Source organism: Lotus japonicus, chromosome 2, assembly GCF_012489685.1.
Source record: "Lotus japonicus ecotype B-129 chromosome 2, LjGifu_v1.2".
In the NCBI taxonomy this organism is placed as follows: domain Eukaryota; kingdom Viridiplantae; phylum Streptophyta; class Magnoliopsida; order Fabales; family Fabaceae; genus Lotus; species Lotus japonicus.
Genome location: NC_080042.1, coordinates 83169818 through 83187544, shown reverse-complemented (window position 1 = coordinate 83187544; position 17727 = coordinate 83169818). Strand labels below are relative to the sequence as shown.

At 34.2% G+C, this 17727-nt stretch overlaps 2 protein-coding genes across 2 annotated transcripts; one reads left to right on the top strand and one right to left on the bottom strand.

The window, feature by feature from the left end:
- Positions 1–3884: 3884 nt before the first annotated feature.
- On the top strand, positions 3885–14716 carry LOC130740366 (phosphoinositide phosphatase SAC6). The gene is made up of 21 exons (XM_057592955.1): positions 3885–4212; positions 4444–4609; positions 4704–4787; positions 5434–5561; positions 5651–5742; positions 6740–6797; positions 7007–7063; positions 7161–7194; positions 7320–7400; positions 7893–7999; positions 8886–8972; positions 9060–9137; positions 9337–9407; positions 9505–9603; positions 9986–10085; positions 10381–10489; positions 10651–10723; positions 11247–11340; positions 11724–11816; positions 13551–13617; positions 14140–14716. Exons 2-21 carry the CDS (start codon positions 4462–4464, stop codon positions 14268–14270), a joined length of 1791 nt encoding a protein of 596 aa, XP_057448938.1. The 5' UTR covers positions 3885–4212; positions 4444–4461; the 3' UTR covers positions 14271–14716.
- Positions 14717–15696: 980 nt separating this feature from the next.
- Positions 15697–16589, bottom strand: LOC130740367 (dirigent protein 19-like). Its single transcript, XM_057592956.1, has one exon. It carries the CDS (start codon positions 16364–16366, stop codon positions 15800–15802), a length of 567 nt encoding a protein of 188 aa, XP_057448939.1. The 5' UTR covers positions 16367–16589; the 3' UTR covers positions 15697–15799.
- Between the last annotated feature and the right edge of the window lie 1138 nt (positions 16590–17727).

Here is a 17727-nt window from a genome sequence, read left to right as displayed (position 1 = left end):
ACCTAAGGAATTCAAACAACCACTTCATATATATGTGTATAGCTAGTTAATTATTAGAATATGAGTTAAATCTAATTCTACATAAAAATTACTTTAGGGGTGATGAAGGATGATATCTCTACATTATCTCTAGCCAATACATTGATCAGAGTTGTCAACACTCTCATCTATACTCCATATATGTTATGTTTGTTGGATGTCTCGATATTAATATATCTAAATATTACCACTCATAACTTGTTTTTGGTTATTTGATTTGAATGTGCTATGTTATTTTCAGGGGGTGATGGAGAGGCAGGTAAAGAAGGTGAAAGTAAGAAGAGTGTGGAGAAAAAGGCTGCACCACCAAAGAGAGTTGTGTTTGATTTGAACAAGCCAACAGAGGAAGAAATGGCTGAAGAGGATCAGAGAAGAAAGAACGTGACAAAATTTGACTTGAATGCAGTGCCGGAAGATGATGAATAAAAATAATTTAAGGGATAAAATGAGCTATACACACATTTTGCTATAGTTCAGCTTCTTAATTTTATGATTATGTTTGAATAAAAATAATTTAAGGGATAAAATGGGCTATACATACATTTTGCTATAGTTCAGCTTCTTAATTTTATGATTATGTTTGCTTGGTTGAACTTTCATTGTTATCATGTAATAAAATAGAGTTCGGTACTGTTTGAGTAGTTTTTTGTTTGTTTTATTTTTGTTTTAAAGTCTCTTAAAAGTGTGTGGTTTTTAGGAATTGAACTTTCGATTTAGAGGTATAAACAACCACTTTTTACTATTGCAACTGACACCTTTAAATGTTTTAAATTTTATTTTTATAATTTGTTTTTTAAATATCAATTTATACAAAATTAGTATATTTTTGAAGGTGCTACTAAATTATATTGCTGCTGGCGTGCTCTTTGCTTTTGTAATTCTTAGTTACTCCCTCCGTTTCAGAAAGTTTGTTGTTTTGCACCATTTTTCAATATCTCAAAATGTTTGTTGTTTTTGTAATTCTTTGCTTTTGTAATTACAAACTTTCTGGAACGGAGAGAGTACTATTTAGTGTTAGCTATTCTTTTTCTAATATTGGGTCGAGGTACCCCTTACATGTGCTCTTTTTAATATTATTTGGCTTATAAAAAAATTAAATTAAACAAGTGAGTTTAGTGCTGAAGGGGTTGAAGAGAATCAGGGAAGAAATGATGTGTTATAAGGATTTGACTAGAATGAAGTGCCGGAAGATGATGAGTAAAAACAGTTTAAGGGCTAAAATGGGCAATATGGACATGTTGCTATAGTTCAGCTCCTTAATTTTATCATTATGTTTGCTAGTTTGAACCCTTATGTTTCATTGTTTTTTTTTTTTGAAGAGTCGACCTTATGTTTCATTGTTATTATGTAATGTAGGTTGTTGTTGTTTAGTAGTTTTTTGTTTGTTTTTTTTTCGCAATTTTGATATGAGTGTGGTGAATGTTAAAGGTCTCCTAAAAAATGTAATTCTTACGCATCAAACTTTCTACCTAAGGAATTCAAACAACCACTTCATATATATGTGTATAGCTAGTTAATTATTAGAATATGAGTTAAATCTAATTCTACATAAAAATTACTTTAGGGGTGATGAAGGATGATATCTCTACATTATCTCTAGCCAATACATTGATCAGAGTTGTCAACACTCTCATCTATACTCCATATATGTTATGTTTGTTGGATGTCTCGATATTAATATATCTAAATATTACCACTCATAACTTGTTTTTGGTTATTTGATTTGAATGTGCTATGTTATTTTCAGGGGGTGATGGAGAGGCAGGTAAAGAAGGTGAAAGTAAGAAGAGTGTGGAGAAAAAGGCTGCACCACCAAAGAGAGTTGTGTTTGATTTGAACAAGCCAACAGAGGAAGAAATGGCTGAAGAGGATCAGAGAAGAAAGAACGTGACAAAATTTGACTTGAATGCAGTGCCGGAAGATGATGAATAAAAATAATTTAAGGGATAAAATGAGCTATACACACATTTTGCTATAGTTCAGCTTCTTAATTTTATGATTATGTTTGAATAAAAATAATTTAAGGGATAAAATGGGCTATACATACATTTTGCTATAGTTCAGCTTCTTAATTTTATGATTATGTTTGCTTGGTTGAACTTTCATTGTTATCATGTAATAAAATAGAGTTCGGTACTGTTCGAGTAGTTTTTTGTTTGTTTTATTTTTGTTTTAAAGTCTCTTAAAAGTGTGTGGTTTTTAGGAATTGAACTTTCGATTTAGAGGTTTAAACAACCACTTTTTACTATTGTAACTGACACCTTTAAATGTTTTAAATTTTATTTTTATAATTTGTTTTTTAAATATCAATTTATACAAAATTAGTATATTTTTGAAGGTGCTACTAAATTATATTATGCAGCATATATTATACGCATTTGGTGTTACAATAGGTTGATACAGGTCATAATGCGCCAGGGTGGTGATGTGATTGTCGTGGATGATGATCACATAGTTACAGGTCATGGGGTCATTGTTAATGTGGATGAGAGTTGGAATGTTGTGGTGAACCGCATGAATGTGGGTGTTGTAGTTCAACATAGACATGGGACTTGGATCTCAGGAATTTCTGGTAGCTACAATCCTAGGAGGGTGTTTCTCACATAATTTATTGCAGCTGAGAAGGAGCTGCAACACGCTTGGGACTTGGGACATGGAGGTGCTTTGTTTATCAGATTGCAAAAATGTCATTAGGTAGATACATTCTGGGATCATGACAACATCACTCAAGTTCGAGCAATGATGAGTTGAGATTGGAAAGTGGCCATTTTAGCCACTCCTAGGGAGGAGAGTTTGGATTCTAATGCTCTAGCTCGAGATGCTTCAAAGGCAGGCTCTTATCTTTGGATTTGGAGATTGCCTCCTTCTAGGATTATTGCATTTTTGTGTGGGATATGCTTTAGCGGGTGCTTATCCCTGCTGATATTTCCACATGTAACAAAAAAATTTAATTAAGTAATTGTATTCTAACAAAACTTTAAAAATTGTTATTTATCAATTCTTGTATATACCTGCATCAGACAATCACCGCCACCCTCCTCCCCGCCACCACCACCATCCACCACCAAGGTTGTTGCCACTATCAGGTAATTGTTGAGAAGTTCCACATTAAATATAGATATGACTAAAATAACCTATATATATGAAAGAACAATCATCACCTCCAAAGCTATATAGCTTTTGAGGTATCATTAAACCTCACAAATTTAACATAATATCATAATTTATCATAGATCTCTTTAGTGAAGACCACTCATTATAAGTCACCCACATATCAATGTTCATTTTTACATATCTCATGCTCTAGATGTCAAACAAATAACCATTTTATATGAGAATACAATTTCACCATCTTTTAGAGCATCATCATCCAAACAATACACTAGAATTTCTAAATTTAATATTTTTTTGTCTTGACTAAAGTATCCCCACATCCAACAGCCGTGAGACTAATTCGTCACTCCCGCGGTCAACGCACTAAACGGTAAGGGGCTGACCAAAGAGTTTTCTCTATTCACAAGAGTTGGGATTCGAACCTCAACTACTTGCTTAAATGATGAAATGCTAAACTACTACACCAACCCACTTGAATTAAATTTTATACTTGAATGTTTTACTATTCTCCATAAACCATAATATCAAGTCATTTGATTCACTCTTTAACCAACTCTACTAGCTATTTACTCTAATCCAACAGTTATAAAAACTAAAAAAATTCTTAAATGATCCTCACAAATCACAATTTACTCCACAACTTTTTACCATGCTATTATAATTTGGAGAGTCCATTTATCCAAAAAGTATTTATGATCAAACGGTGACGATGATCTCAATTCTCATAGATGCTTTTCCATTGACCACCACGTCGTAGGGTTCTCCATAGTAGTAGGCCACGGTCTCACACATCTCTAATCTTCTGCCACGTGTACCAAAACACCCTCGCTCCGGCGTCGTTTCAGGGGAACCAGTCACTGTTTCCGCCCTAAAGCGGCATTTGGACACCACCAATCCCAATACTGATTCTCCCCCTCGAAATCTCATTCCATATCCAACCTTCCAAACACGCCCTTATCAAAAGAACTTATATCAAATGTTGCAAATGCATTTTCCACCAAACCGAATTTGAATCTTCAAAATCTTCAACGTGAACGTTCTTCCGATTTCACAAACCAGGTACAATTTTCCCGAGAAATGCGAGAAAATATCAGAAACCAACGGTTTCAGATCAGATCAAACTAAACTAGACCCGATTTCAGCGAATTGAACTTCGATTAGTTGCTTCGATCGATCTGTGAATTCCTGGAATGCTCAAACGATGGATTGAGATTTGAATTTTTTATGATTGTTGATTGTTGATTCCTCGTGAATGCAATGATTTGAATGAATGTTGCTTGTGATTTTCAGTAAGGTGGAGTTTCAATAATGATGGAGAAGGCAGATTCTGTGCAGAAGCTGTACACGCGGATGCGGCTCTGGGAGTTTCCGGAGCAGTATGTGATTGAGCCGACGGATGGATCATCTGGTTCTTCTTTGGCGGTTAGCAGAGTGGATGGCTCCATGAAGCTCATCGGTTAGCTGATTTCAATTCTGCATCTTCGTGTTTTGTTTAGCTTATGTATAAATCGTTCACGGTTGATTGATCCTGTGTTGTTTTGCTTTAACAGATGAGGTTCCAGAATGCAGCTCCGTTCGAGTTCCGAAGATTTATACGATATTCGGTGTTGTTGGCATGTTGAGGCTTTTGGCTGGTGAGCAATATTAGGAGACACATAACCACAATTTGCTTATTGAAATTGTACTTATAAGTGATGATTGTATGCATTTTTCTCAAGTTTTTATTCTTGTGTATTGGACGGGTTTTATTGGTGTTCGTTTCATCTTTATATATATGATTGTGCTATAATGTGAGGTAGTTGGACTAAGGATTTTTATTTTTGAGAGATTGAAATTGATAATTAAATATTCGACTAATGATAGTTGGTGATAGATCTTGGCACATGAATGAAAGCAAAAATTGAATAAAACACCAATGATGTTGGATGCGTTGTCGGCTGATGTGAATTCTTTGTTGTGTTTCCTTTTATTTAATTATTTTTTAACTAAAGGCAGTGGTTTTAAGGATCATGTCAGATTGCCAGTTTTTCAAATTTACATTTATATGAATTTCTTTTGGTTCATTTGTCTTTATGGCTCAAGCAGCAGATCCTTACTACCCCATTTTTCGTTGGTCGTACTTGTTATTTTGTTACCTAATATTCATTCATATCTGATTCTGTACATCTAGTTTACACACCTGGTTTCCTCTTCTGAGTTCAGATAATGCATTATTATTCAACAGCAGACTTTAATTTGAACAATTATTTTGATGCTTCTATATTTCATTATTGCCTGTAGGATCATATTTGCTAGTTATAACTGAGCGTGAATGTGTTGGATCTTACTTGGGGCATCCAATTTTCAAAATTTCATCCATGAAGGTTTTTCCATGTGATCATTCTCTTAAGAATACCCCTGCCGAACAGGTATGTTTGCTACAGCTCTACTTGTTTGCTATTTAATTCTATGTTTACTATCAGTGTGGAGCTGATAAATACAGTACCATAATTGGCAGAAGAAGACAGAGATGGAATTTTCCGGTTTACTAAATGTTGCTGAGAAGACCTCTGGTCTGTTCTTCTCGTATGAAACTAATTTAACTCTGAGGTGAGTTTCTTTGGATATTTTTAGCAGCCTCTCATTTGTATTTGTGACTGGAGCATGATGTGGTTCCATTTTGATTCTAAAATTTGCTGCCTTTCGTGCATACATATATAAATATCCGTGGTGAAGAAACTACCTATACATTCTCAAGGTGCTATCATTCAACCTTTAAACATATAGAAAATGCACTCCCCTGCCAAATACACACCTTTTAATGTATTGTATTTTCACACCTTTTAGGATGGCATTGCATCATTCTTTGACATTTTATGTCTGAAGTATTATTCATGGATGTTTGAGAACTTAAACTTGCAAAAGTGTCATTCGTACTACAATTGGAAAGGCATCGTTGCATGGGAAGAGTGAATTAGTTGTTTTAATTTAAGTAGATTTTTCCATGTTGGTTCTAGACCTCTAGATCACTGATATCTGGGTAGATACTTGTTTACTACACATTGATTTTTTAATTTTTCAAGAGCGGGGCTTATTTTACCTTTTTGCAATCTGACATTTTCGGAACTGCATATCATTGCAATCTTTATTAAAAGGCTATAATTTACTGGTAATCGTGGCTATTACTTCATGTTAAAAAAGTTGGCGATGGCAAGTACTTTTAATCTTAAATGATAATTGAATGCATGTTCTAGTAGGACGAAAGTATAAGTGTTTCTTCTACCAAAAATAGTTATCAGTTATCACATATAAATGTTGCTGTGTTGCAATACTAATCCTAGTCAAAATTATTTTGGAAATTTTTCTAATAAGATTATAAAGTCCTCTCCCCCCCCCCCCCCAACCCTCTCTCTCTCTCTCTATATATATATATCCCACTCTCCTTTTCTCTTTGTATGTGTATATGGGGGTCTGCTAATAGACTCTGATTTATTATTTACGAGGTATATTAGCAGCCCCTCCACATCACCCACACATACATGATTGAGAGTCAGGATAAATTGTGAAATTGCACTTATGGATACTATAATGATGTGATGTTATGCAGTGCACAACGACTGAATGACTTGGGTGATGAATCTAGATTGCTTCCTCTGTGGAGACAGGTACTCATTGCCTTTTTTTTTCCACCACTAGCTTGCTAGTATTAGGGTTACTAATGCCATGGCAGGAAAAAAATTCATAGTTTGTTCTCAATATTATTCTTTAATGATACTCCTGAAGTCTAGACAAACAATGTTCACTCTGAGTAGATTTTCTACAGATTTTATTTTCCCTTATTATTCTGCTTATGGTACCAAATGCTTGATTGCAGGCAGAACCTCGATATCTATGGAACAATTATATGTTAGAAGTGCTCATAGATAACAAGGTAGATTTGTGGAAAATTTATTTTTACCTGTTCAATTTATTCACTTCTTACCTTTTTATATTACCAACTAATAAGCTTGTGACCCTGTTCTTACCAGCTTGACCCATACTTACTCCCTGTAGTCCAAGGCAGTATCCTTATTATCTCAGTGCTATATTATCATTTTATGGTTGTTTTAGAACATGCAATTTTTTAGGTTCATTTCATGTGATCAAATAACCATTTCCTTTCAAGGTTATTCTTAACAAGTAATCAGGCTTTCATCACTTTCAAGCAGCCATCGGGAAAGATATTATTGATATTACTTTGATTGCTAGGAGATGCACAAGAAGAAATGGTATTTGAAGCTTTCGGATAAATTTCTATTTATTTCCTTCCACCAAAAGTAAAATCTATTGCTTCCAGCTTGACTGCACTTATACAGATCTCATGTTTCGCATGAATCAATATATTGAGGAGGAAAAGCAAAATGCATTTATTTCTAGGTGTAACTAGCTTCTGTATCCATAATTATCTCTTTCATGAAATGAATAACTATACTTCAACTTAACTGTGCTCATTTCTTTCTAGTCCATTTATATGAATAACTAAACTACATCGACTTTGGTTGCTGAAAAGTGAAAATTATGAAAAATACATCAAAACATGTATAATCCTCCCCGCCCCTCACTTTAGTGCTTTGATTTGTTATATGTGAGTTTTGATATTATTTGTACAGTCTAATTTTAAAAGTGTTCAGAACAGTAGTTGGGCTTGTCTTTTGTGACTGCTCAAAATCTTTTATTAGTTGGTTGGCTGATAGTATGGATACAATTTTATTTCTTAAAAGGAACTCGGATGTGGAGAAGAGGAGCTGATCCTGATGGGTATGTAGCCAATTTTGTGGAAACAGAACAAATTATGCATTTCAATGGGTACACAGGTTCATTTGTTCAGGTATTGCTTTCTCTGACCATGAACCAATTACAAGATCTTCCATGCAAGATATTGATGTTCTGACGACTTGTTAGAATAATGTCATGCCTGTCTTTGTATATAACTTCCTTAAAGTTATTCTGCCTCTTTTATTAGCTATTTCATAGTTCATATTAACTACAATACAAACTCTGCCTAATATGACCATTGTTGGTCTCATTAACTGTGCAAATATATACTGGCTTTCTAGTTGGGAAAGTTACCAAAACAGAGCCCCCCCCCCCCATAAAATATTTTTCATTTTAGGAAAAAATCCTTTTCTTCCACTCAGCATAACCACATTTTATTCATTTTACTTATAAATAGAAGTAAGTAAATTTGCTTTTCCAGTTTCAAGATTGTTTCATGTTTAACTGAAAGAATACCATATGCTACTAGGTCTAAGTATTCCCACAATCCCACATGGTTTGTAACTTTTAAGTTAATAGGAACAAAATTGCATTACACTGACTATTTTGGGTATTTTCTAATTCTAAAATATGGGCTCTCTGATTAGATTTGTGTCTAGCGGGATTCATTTAGGTTATCTTCTTTATTAAAAAAAGCTGAGCTGGACACTTATTTGAAAGTAGTGATAGTGATAGTTGAATGTAAACCAGTATTAGCAGGCTTTTCATGGAGATCACCACAACTCTCTTATATTATACTGAAAATGGGTGATTCTTGCCATTGCATGATCCGAAAATACATGGCTGTTTGACAAAGCCAAAAAAAAAGGGGAAGCTAGGGTGCTGTCTTTCAGTATTGTGGGATGAATGTTTACTGTGTTTGTTCCAACAATATGTGGCGATTAAATATGTGTTTCATTTCATATCTAATGGGTGTCATCTTGGTTGAGCTTTTGCAGGTTCGTGGTTCAATTCCACTGCTCTGGCAGCAAATTGTTGACTTAACATATAAACCGAAGTTTGAATTATTGAAACCTGAAGAAGCTGTAAGTGGTTGTTGATAGTTGTACTTCTGGTGTTTATGTATAATGTTCTATGTGTATTTCACATGCATTTCATTGCTTATGATGCAGCCACGAGTCGCTGAGAGGCATTTCTTAGATTTAAGAAAAAAATATGGAGCAGTGTTGGCTGTTGATCTTGTTAACAAGGTGAATATTCTTGCACTGCATAACAAACTTAGAATGCTCATGTGATGATTGTCAATTTTACCTGATGATACTAATGTATGTAATTGCATAGTAAATTTTGTACAATTATAAAGAATTCATGCAGCCTAATGTGCACAGAATTGTTATGTATGCTATGCATATATTTGAGTCCTCTTCTATCCCCTTTGAATTTTATCAGCATGGAGGAGAAGGGCGGCTGTGTGAAAAATTTGGCGATGCAATGCAGCATTTGGCTGGTGATGATGTAAGGTAGAAGTCTCTTGCGGTTAACTTTTAGATTGGTATACATGGATTCTTTTGGGGTTACCCACACATACTTATTGATTTTCTCATTTATTTTGTTTAGATATGTGCACTTTGATTTTCATCATGTTTGTGGGCACATACATTTTGATCGTCTCTCCATCCTCTATGATCAAATTTCAGATTTTCTTGAGAGAAACGGGTATGTAATTTTTACTGGTTAAGCTATAAGATATGAAATTAATAATTTGATTTACACTTACGTTGATTGGTGTCATCCAAGCAGAGAGCTATTTATGAACTAATAATCTTTCAACAAATTCCAATAATTTACATTACCATGTTTGCCATGTTACTTATTTCGGAACTATCTTCTATAGTATCTTATTCGGTTCTCGATCATAATGCCATGAGTTGTTTAACGAATATAAGGAATTAATTTCTGGAAAACGGTCATGATTTTTTCCTTTTTCTTTTTCATTTCTGTTTTATGATAAATATTGCACTCAACTCTAACTGAAGTGTTTTCATTATTTAAAAAAAAAATTAAATTGCTAAGTTGTTACTCTATTTTGGAATTGTAGATATCTTCTTTTGAATGAAAAGGGAGAGAAAATGAAGGAGCAACTTGGAGTTGTTAGGACCAATTGTATTGATTGTCTAGACCGTACAAATGTTACTCAGGTTAGTTGATTTTTTATTTTGGCAAGTGTTCTGTGCCTTACCAGTTACCAGATCAATAGAAAATATTTCTTCAGTTTGCTATCTGTATAAGAACAATCAATTATTCTGTTGTTGTCTATTTTAGACGTATTACTTGGAAAATGAAAGAGAAATCCACATTATACATATTGCATGTGCGTGTACTAGCACTCACCCCAGCTGAAAATATCATAATTATTTTAACTTAACTAGGTGTGCGTATCTGTGAAGTTGTCACATCATGTTCCTGCTTACTGATGTTAAAAAATATGTGTAGAGCATGATAGGCCGGAATATGTTGGAATACCAGCTTAGAAGGCTTGGTGTCTTTGGTGCTGAAGAAACAATTAGTTCACATCCAAATCTTGATGAACGCTTTAAGATCTGTAAGTGTATTATTAATTTTCAGATTAAGTGATTTGAAATATAGATTATATGTTGTCTCATGTATTTATCTTTTTTGATACATTCAATTTTCAAAATTTCGAAGTATCTGAATTGAAAGTTGAAACCTAGATTCAATTTCTAAATGATTCTCTATGATCAGTGTGGGCTAATCATGGGGATGATATAAGTAGTCAATATTCGGGAACTCCTGCACTAAAAGGAGACTTTGTCAGGTATTTCCTTGTGAATCTTTTCAAAAAAATTCATGTTCCTCGCACAATAAGAAGATTGAGAAATTACGAATTCATAAAGGTTTTTCTATATTGAAATTACATTAGCATGGAATAATTTTATGCCATTATTGGAATGTATTATATGCTGGCTCTAGTTGTATTGTTTAAAACAGTAGTGTTTGACTCTTGCAAGTAGTATTGGTGTAGGTATTGAACCTATTGCTACATGGTTTCCTTTGCGAAAGTTTTGAATTTTTAATGCATTTTGTTTTTTCCATGTAAGTCTGTTGCTTTTTTCTTTTGCCTCCTTTTATTACATCAACTATTATATTCAATTAGAATGACAAAACATGGGAATAACATAAATATTATTTTGCAATTATGCAAATTTTTGCACTTTAAGGATGAACAACTTCCCTGGGTGACATAATAATTAGATTCAGCATCACCAAAGTCATATGTTGCTGTTATGATTTGAAATTTACGTATGCCTTCCCTAATGAATTTTTTTGGTGGTATTCAGATTTGGGCACCGCACAATGCAAGGGATAGTTAACGATGGTCGGAATGCTCTTCTAAGATATTATTTGAATAACTTTTGTGATGGAACAAAACAGGTTTGTGGAGCTCATTTATCCTCATGTAATATGAGAGTTCTAGCTATGGTCTAGATTGCATTAGGTGTCTACCATATGGTCATAACTCAATATTGTTAGGTTTTGTCCTTTGTATATTTGATTTCTCCCTTGTCCTAGTTCAAATTGTTAGAGTTTATGCTGTAGGAGATGCTAAATTTATATTCATATTTTGCTGTGGATCATATTCTTATTTCTTAAGATAGTTTATTGCATATGTCCTTTACCCTTGCTGAATTGATCTTGGGTTGAATAATTTTTTAAGCTTTCCTGTATCTATTGTTGTTTTTAATTTTGTTGATTTGAAGTATTTATTAGTTTATCTGTAATTGATTTATGTTGTTCAAATTTTTGATTACTTGAAGGATGCAATTGATCTCCTGCAAGGACATTATATAGTTTCTGTCGGCCGAGATAAAGCTGCCTCAGCTCAGAAAGGAGGCCTTGAAGCTATAGCTGTGAGTACAACATAGATGGAACTTATTTCTTGCTTGAAGTTTGTGGCATCAATGTTGGTTTAAGAACAAATTTAGAAATCTCACAATTAATAAAAAAAATTGCGTTCCATTATATATCGCTAAATTCATAGTTTCATACTGATCAAACTTTAAGTAATTGAAATATGTTTTGAGGGCACTACCTATTCAGCAGAGATATTTGTTTGTTTTCTGTTTCTTTGATTATGTGTTTTATGAGTGTTTTTTCCTTTTGAGTTCTACAGAAGGTAGGTTCACGTCCGGTTAACCTGTAACATCATTCTCCAATGAGCACAACAATCCCTCTCAACTACTTTTGTTCTATCCTTTATTATGCTATGAGCATCTGCTATATTACTGCCAACACATCTGTTTTTCTATACTTTTTTCTAATTCATTTGTGTCCTGCAGCTTTGACCACTCAGTCCTTATAAAAGCCATGGAATTTTCCTTCCAATCGGCTAACACTTGACCAATGTTTCCAACCAAATCTCAGATCCACGCCTCCATACTCTAACACACATCATAGTGATATTAATTGCCCCTTACTGTGTTATCAAACTGGTACACTTCCCCTTTGTTACCACTCAATGGCCATCACCAAGCATCATTCCTAAATTCTAAGAAAAATTTACCTCCAAGGTTGAAGTGATATGTGGAATGATGAAACTGTGACTTGCTCCACTACAATTAATACAGCTATAGGAACTCCTTTAAGTTTCCTTTCTATTCTTATTTTCTTCACGTCTAAAAGAACTTTGCTTGAAAATCTAAATATCCCCAAAGCATTGGTTTCTAAAGCTTCTTTTTCACTGTGTTCATCAACAACTTCTATAGCCAATTCTTCATTGTCACCTAAAGATCACCAATCATAACTGCCCTGTATTGGTGTTGAGGGTGAAATCTGTCACCACATAATCATGACCCCTTCGCTTTCCTCTCCATGAATTCTTGATAAGTTAAATGGCATCAGCTTCTAGCCTTCTCCACTGAATTCCTTGGTCTCCTCCATTTGTCTTCATTGCAAAACCAGAAGATGAAGCAAAACCTCTATTTTGTGTGAAGCCTGAATCCATTGACCGTGAGTTATTACTGTTTCTGCCCATTGGCCATCCAACTGCTGTTTGGTTTGGCAGATGCTGTTACTGAGACATTTTCTCCTCCTTGCACCCCAAACTCAAGAGCTACCATCAGTTACTTTTTTACAAATAATTGCCATTAAGCAGTTTCCTATTATAAAAATTTATCAATCCAATCAACATACTCTTAAAACAGAATTGCTGAACAACCATCAGTTATCAAATATACTCTCAAAACAGAACTGCTGAACAATCATCAGTTATTTTCAAATTTCAACAAATAACTGTCATCCAGGTGTACACCTTCCAAATAGGGGGGCTTAACTGGTTTACGGACTGAGATCTGATCCATTCCTATCAGTTGCAATGGGCCATGAGCATGAAATACATGCTTTACTTATTGAGAACTAAAACTACATTTGGTATTCAAATGAAAAATTAAATTATTCTGCCAAGGATAGTGATTATGTTCCCAGCCAATGCCTTACAAGTTACAATGACCTTTTGTTTGATGATCTAATATGATTTTTTTGTGTTCCATATGTTGCTGGTATGCAGTTCATTAACATAATGCTTCTAGAAAGTCACATGTATTTAATGGAAATTGATATTTGTATTGCTCCGTCTATCTTTGCAGTCATTTCCGCTGGCTTTGGGTCTGGTTTTGATCGGATTTCTTTTTGCAACCATGTCATTGAGGCAAGGTGAGTTGACTTTTATTGTTTAGCTTAAAGGATTAAACAAAGAATTAATTTTTCACTCCCATGTGTGCAGATGTGTCATTGTGTAGGTATAATATAACAATAGAATCAACCTGCTAATGTAGTGTCCTATGGGTTCCTTCAAGAAAAGAGTCCTATGAGCAATAACATTAGGTAGAGTCAATAGAGAGGGGAGAAGAAAGGGTCAAGGAAAGAATTTGAAGCATCGTAAAATGCCCGATTTCTAGATATTTAAGCAAAACGTGACTTTCAAAGATTATGAGAATTTTTGTCCTTCCCTCGTTGCAGGAATACAAGCAGAGTAAATTAGATATTCCTGTACTGATTACATTATTATCAAGTTGTTACATAGTGAAGTTTTGTCTCTATTTGTCTTGTTTAACCGTCTAATATAGATTTTGCTAGCTTGGGGTTAAGGCCAACCACGTATAGATTAATCAACTACTTATCACATATGGTGTAAAATCGGTTATCTTTAAGCCTGACTGTTCATTTTTCCTACAGTTCGATATGATTTTCGGCACTTGTTCTTTTCGCTAATGTGGGCAAGCATTAGTGTTGGTATAGCAGCATTTGTGAGGGCCAACGGCCGGGTTTTCTGCAACAGACCTCGCCTACACAATCCCCGGGTTTAACTTCCATATAAATCAATTTTGAACAATTAAAGTTTTTCTTTGAAGTATTGCAACAGGAGTCACGGGAAGAGGCTTTAGTTCTACTACTACACCGAAATCACTTCAAAGAATTATATCTTCACCTAACGCTTCCTCTGGCTGCTTAATATATTTATTCTTTCTTTACTAATTTGTAAACACTGCAGCTCTCAGAAATATATTCATATAACTACAATCATGTTCTGCTTTTGCTGCTTCATCGGTGTTTCTTGCACCTCTTGTATATTTGAATTTTTTTTTGTGCCTTGTTTAAGATGGAAGCATTCAAGGTTTATATTGTATTCGTTTTACCAAATTCATTGATTCATACTATTTCAGAAATCAAGGTTACTGTATATGTGGGAAACTAAATGCGCTGCTATTCAAGTTTACGGAATTTCTTAATGACTATGATAACTTGTTGTCAATTAGGATTCTTGACTTTTGTTGATAAATTTAGGTTCATTATAAACTCATTGCGGCACATACATGTCTTTGAAATAAAATGATCCCCACCACCTGACCTAATGTCCTAAGTTTTTCTTTTTTCAAGGAAATAAAAGGCTGCTTAGACTTTCCTTGATATAATAAGCAGCTCACAAACTGTTCAGACTTTCTTGATAGCCTCTTTCTGCCTGTAAGGATTAGGTGCCATCTTTCCTTGTTCACGTGTTAGGAACTGAGGACTATTTTTTGAGAAACACCCTAGTATATAATTTGCTATCTTGTTTGGTTATCCCATCCATCCATTAAGAAAATCAATCTTTTCATTTCAAAGCTTATGCAAGTTTTGTTGAACCATATGAAATTACCTCATTAAACCTAGGATAGTCGATAAGTAAAATAATGTAAACAGTTGTTCACTGCCTCAACGTATTGTCAAGGGTTATACGTTCTATTGTATATGATCTTCTATGCTGGGATTTTTATATTTTGCTTGTGAATACTATCTGAAAACAAATTAAAAGATTTGAACCTGCGAAAGTTTAGTTTGCTCATGCTCTCAGCTTGAACCTAATACTCTGCTGCTTTCAAGTTCCATTCACAATCTTGCAAAGGATCACATAATTTTTTTCTCCTCTTTCAAACCCGGGTCAGAAGCCTAGGTGAAATCTCTTAAAAAAATAGACAGTCACCACTTGTGTCACCCCTTGTGGTTAAATGTTTTTTAAATACTATGTATCTTGCTTGTTTGTACAGTAAAAAATATATGTTATTTGTATTATTTGCCCACACTAAATCTTTTATATTTTATTTATATGTACGTGCGTGTGTTTTGGCCCCACAACTAAGAAATCCTGGATCCGTCACTGTTGAAAATCCTTTATATTTATTACAATATTCACTATAGTGTACCATAATTGGATGAGTGTAGGAGTAGTTGTAAAATACAAATGTAAAAACTAAGTTTCCAAACATAAACCATGACGTTTTTCATTTCAAAAACTGCTCTGATACAGCTTTGTAAAACATGAGCCTTCAACTAAAATAAGAACAAATCAAGTTCCTAATTAAGAGGCATGAGTTGCATAAGGAGGCCAGTATAGATGAAATTCAATCTTGTAGGTAACGGTAACACCCTTTAGATCAACAGGAGAAGAGGTAACATAGCCTTGCACAAACAAGAAATCTTCTGTACCTCCCACTATTGGATGATCTGAAGGCTTAACATTATGTGTACCTCCAACAATGGAAACAGAACCCCTGTGATTTTTCAGGCGCAGAGTTAGCTTCGCAATCGAAATGCTGCGAAGCCCATCAAGGCTTGAGGTGATGGAAGTTCCCTCAGCAATTCCAACAAGTTTGGAGGATCTGTTGGCTGTGACAGTCAAAGGGTCCTGAAAGACAAATAGAGTGCCAAAAGGGGTTGTGGTTTCAGTGATTCCTGGCCCTCCTTGCACTCCATTCACTATGACATATCCTGTTCTGTTTATGGTTTCATGTTGAAACAGAGAGAAGTGAAGGGATTTGAGGTGCTGCAATTGGTGATGATGGGAGCCACAGGCTCCCTCAAATGGGATTAAGGCCAAGGCCAAAAGAAAAATATTAAGAGCATAGTTTTGCAAAGCATAAGCCATAGCTATCTATGATTTGTAACTAAGTTTTGATCACAAAAGGGAGGGTTATATCTCATTATAAAGACTAGGTTCATACTTCACATTACAGTGTGAAAAGCTAGCTTGTTATGTTGCATTGCAGGTGATGGCGAATCAGAGTCAAGGAATTCTAAATTCACTAGTCTAGTCATTATAAGATGTTGGAAAATTTGTGTGAATCCTTGAAGACCTTGTTGCAGTGTAGAAAGGGCCAAAATTACTTTCCTGCATTTTGAATTGCGTGCAAAAATTTGATTTTTCATTTTTCAGTTCACTTTTTTTTTTATACTTTTATTAAGTGATTTTAGGTGAGATGCTTCTTTCCAAGTTAAAATAAAATGCCTTTCAAAATGGTGGAGCAGGTGGCACTAGTAAATGAGTGATAAGGTAAAGGGAACACGATAAGAATAAGTCAAAGTTGCGTTCCTTTAGTTTGTAATTCAAGGCCGCCACAATAGTAACTTACATAAAAAAGTTCATAAAAAATATCGGTAAACTTATCTACGGTGGTGGACACAATTACACACCCAATGATGAGTCACCTAACTCAAACGAGTCTTTAGTCATGACTTCTTTGTATGATGGGTAGCCTCTTCATGCGTGGACGGTCTGACATCATTTACGTATATTAATTCTCTATATGTGTGAATTATATGTTTATTACGCTATATTAGTGACTTTCATGGTTTATAGGCTTATGCGACCCCGCCTCATTTTTAGGTGGTTATGTATATATGGGTCATTTCAGTACTGACCCAAATTCATGTATGCAATTTTAGGCTCTTTTATATAAGAAAAGGAAAGACGTTCAAAAAATATATATAAGGAGGAAAGCCACTTCTAATATGGATCTTTAGTTTTCATAATAAAATAATTAGGTTTAGGTTTCTCTCATGGAAGCTCTAGATCTAACCATAACCATGTTCTTATCTTACACGAACAAAACCTAACATATAACCCCATAATTGTTAGCATCGTCAGATAACTTGTAGGATACATAAAGACATAATTTTTGCATTTATGATATTTTAAAATCATGAAAAACGTATGTCAGTAACAAAATAAAATAAAATCATGACAAACAAATTCCTACACTAATAACATATGGAATTTACTTTCAAAAAAAAACATATGGAATTTGGTTTTAAAAAAAATATGGAATTCTTCTTAATTAATTGAAGTTTTTACACTAATAACATATGGAATTCTTCTTAATTATTCAAAATAAATTTAAAATTACAATTATTCCAAATCAACCCAAATTTGCAAATAACTACTCAAATTGTGCATAATAATTCCAATGAACTACTCTCTTGAGACTAAACGAATATATAAAATATTCA

Bases quoted from the DNA above. Each gene is read 5' to 3' on its own strand.
- LOC130740367 (XM_057592956.1), bottom strand. From the start codon at position 16,366: ATGGCTTATGCTTTGCAAAACTATGCTCTTAATATTTTTCTTTTGGCC.
- LOC130740366 (XM_057592955.1), top strand. From the start codon at position 4,462: ATGATGGAGAAGGCAGATTCTGTGCAGAAGCTGTACACGCGGATGCGG. The intron at 7,195-7,319 runs GTATCCTTATTA...ACAAGTAATCAG, and splicing joins ACTCCCTGTAGTCCAAGGCA to GCTTTCATCACTTTCAAGCA. The intron at 9,408-9,504 runs GTAGAAGTCTCT...TATTTTGTTTAG, and splicing joins TTGGCTGGTGATGATGTAAG to ATATGTGCACTTTGATTTTC.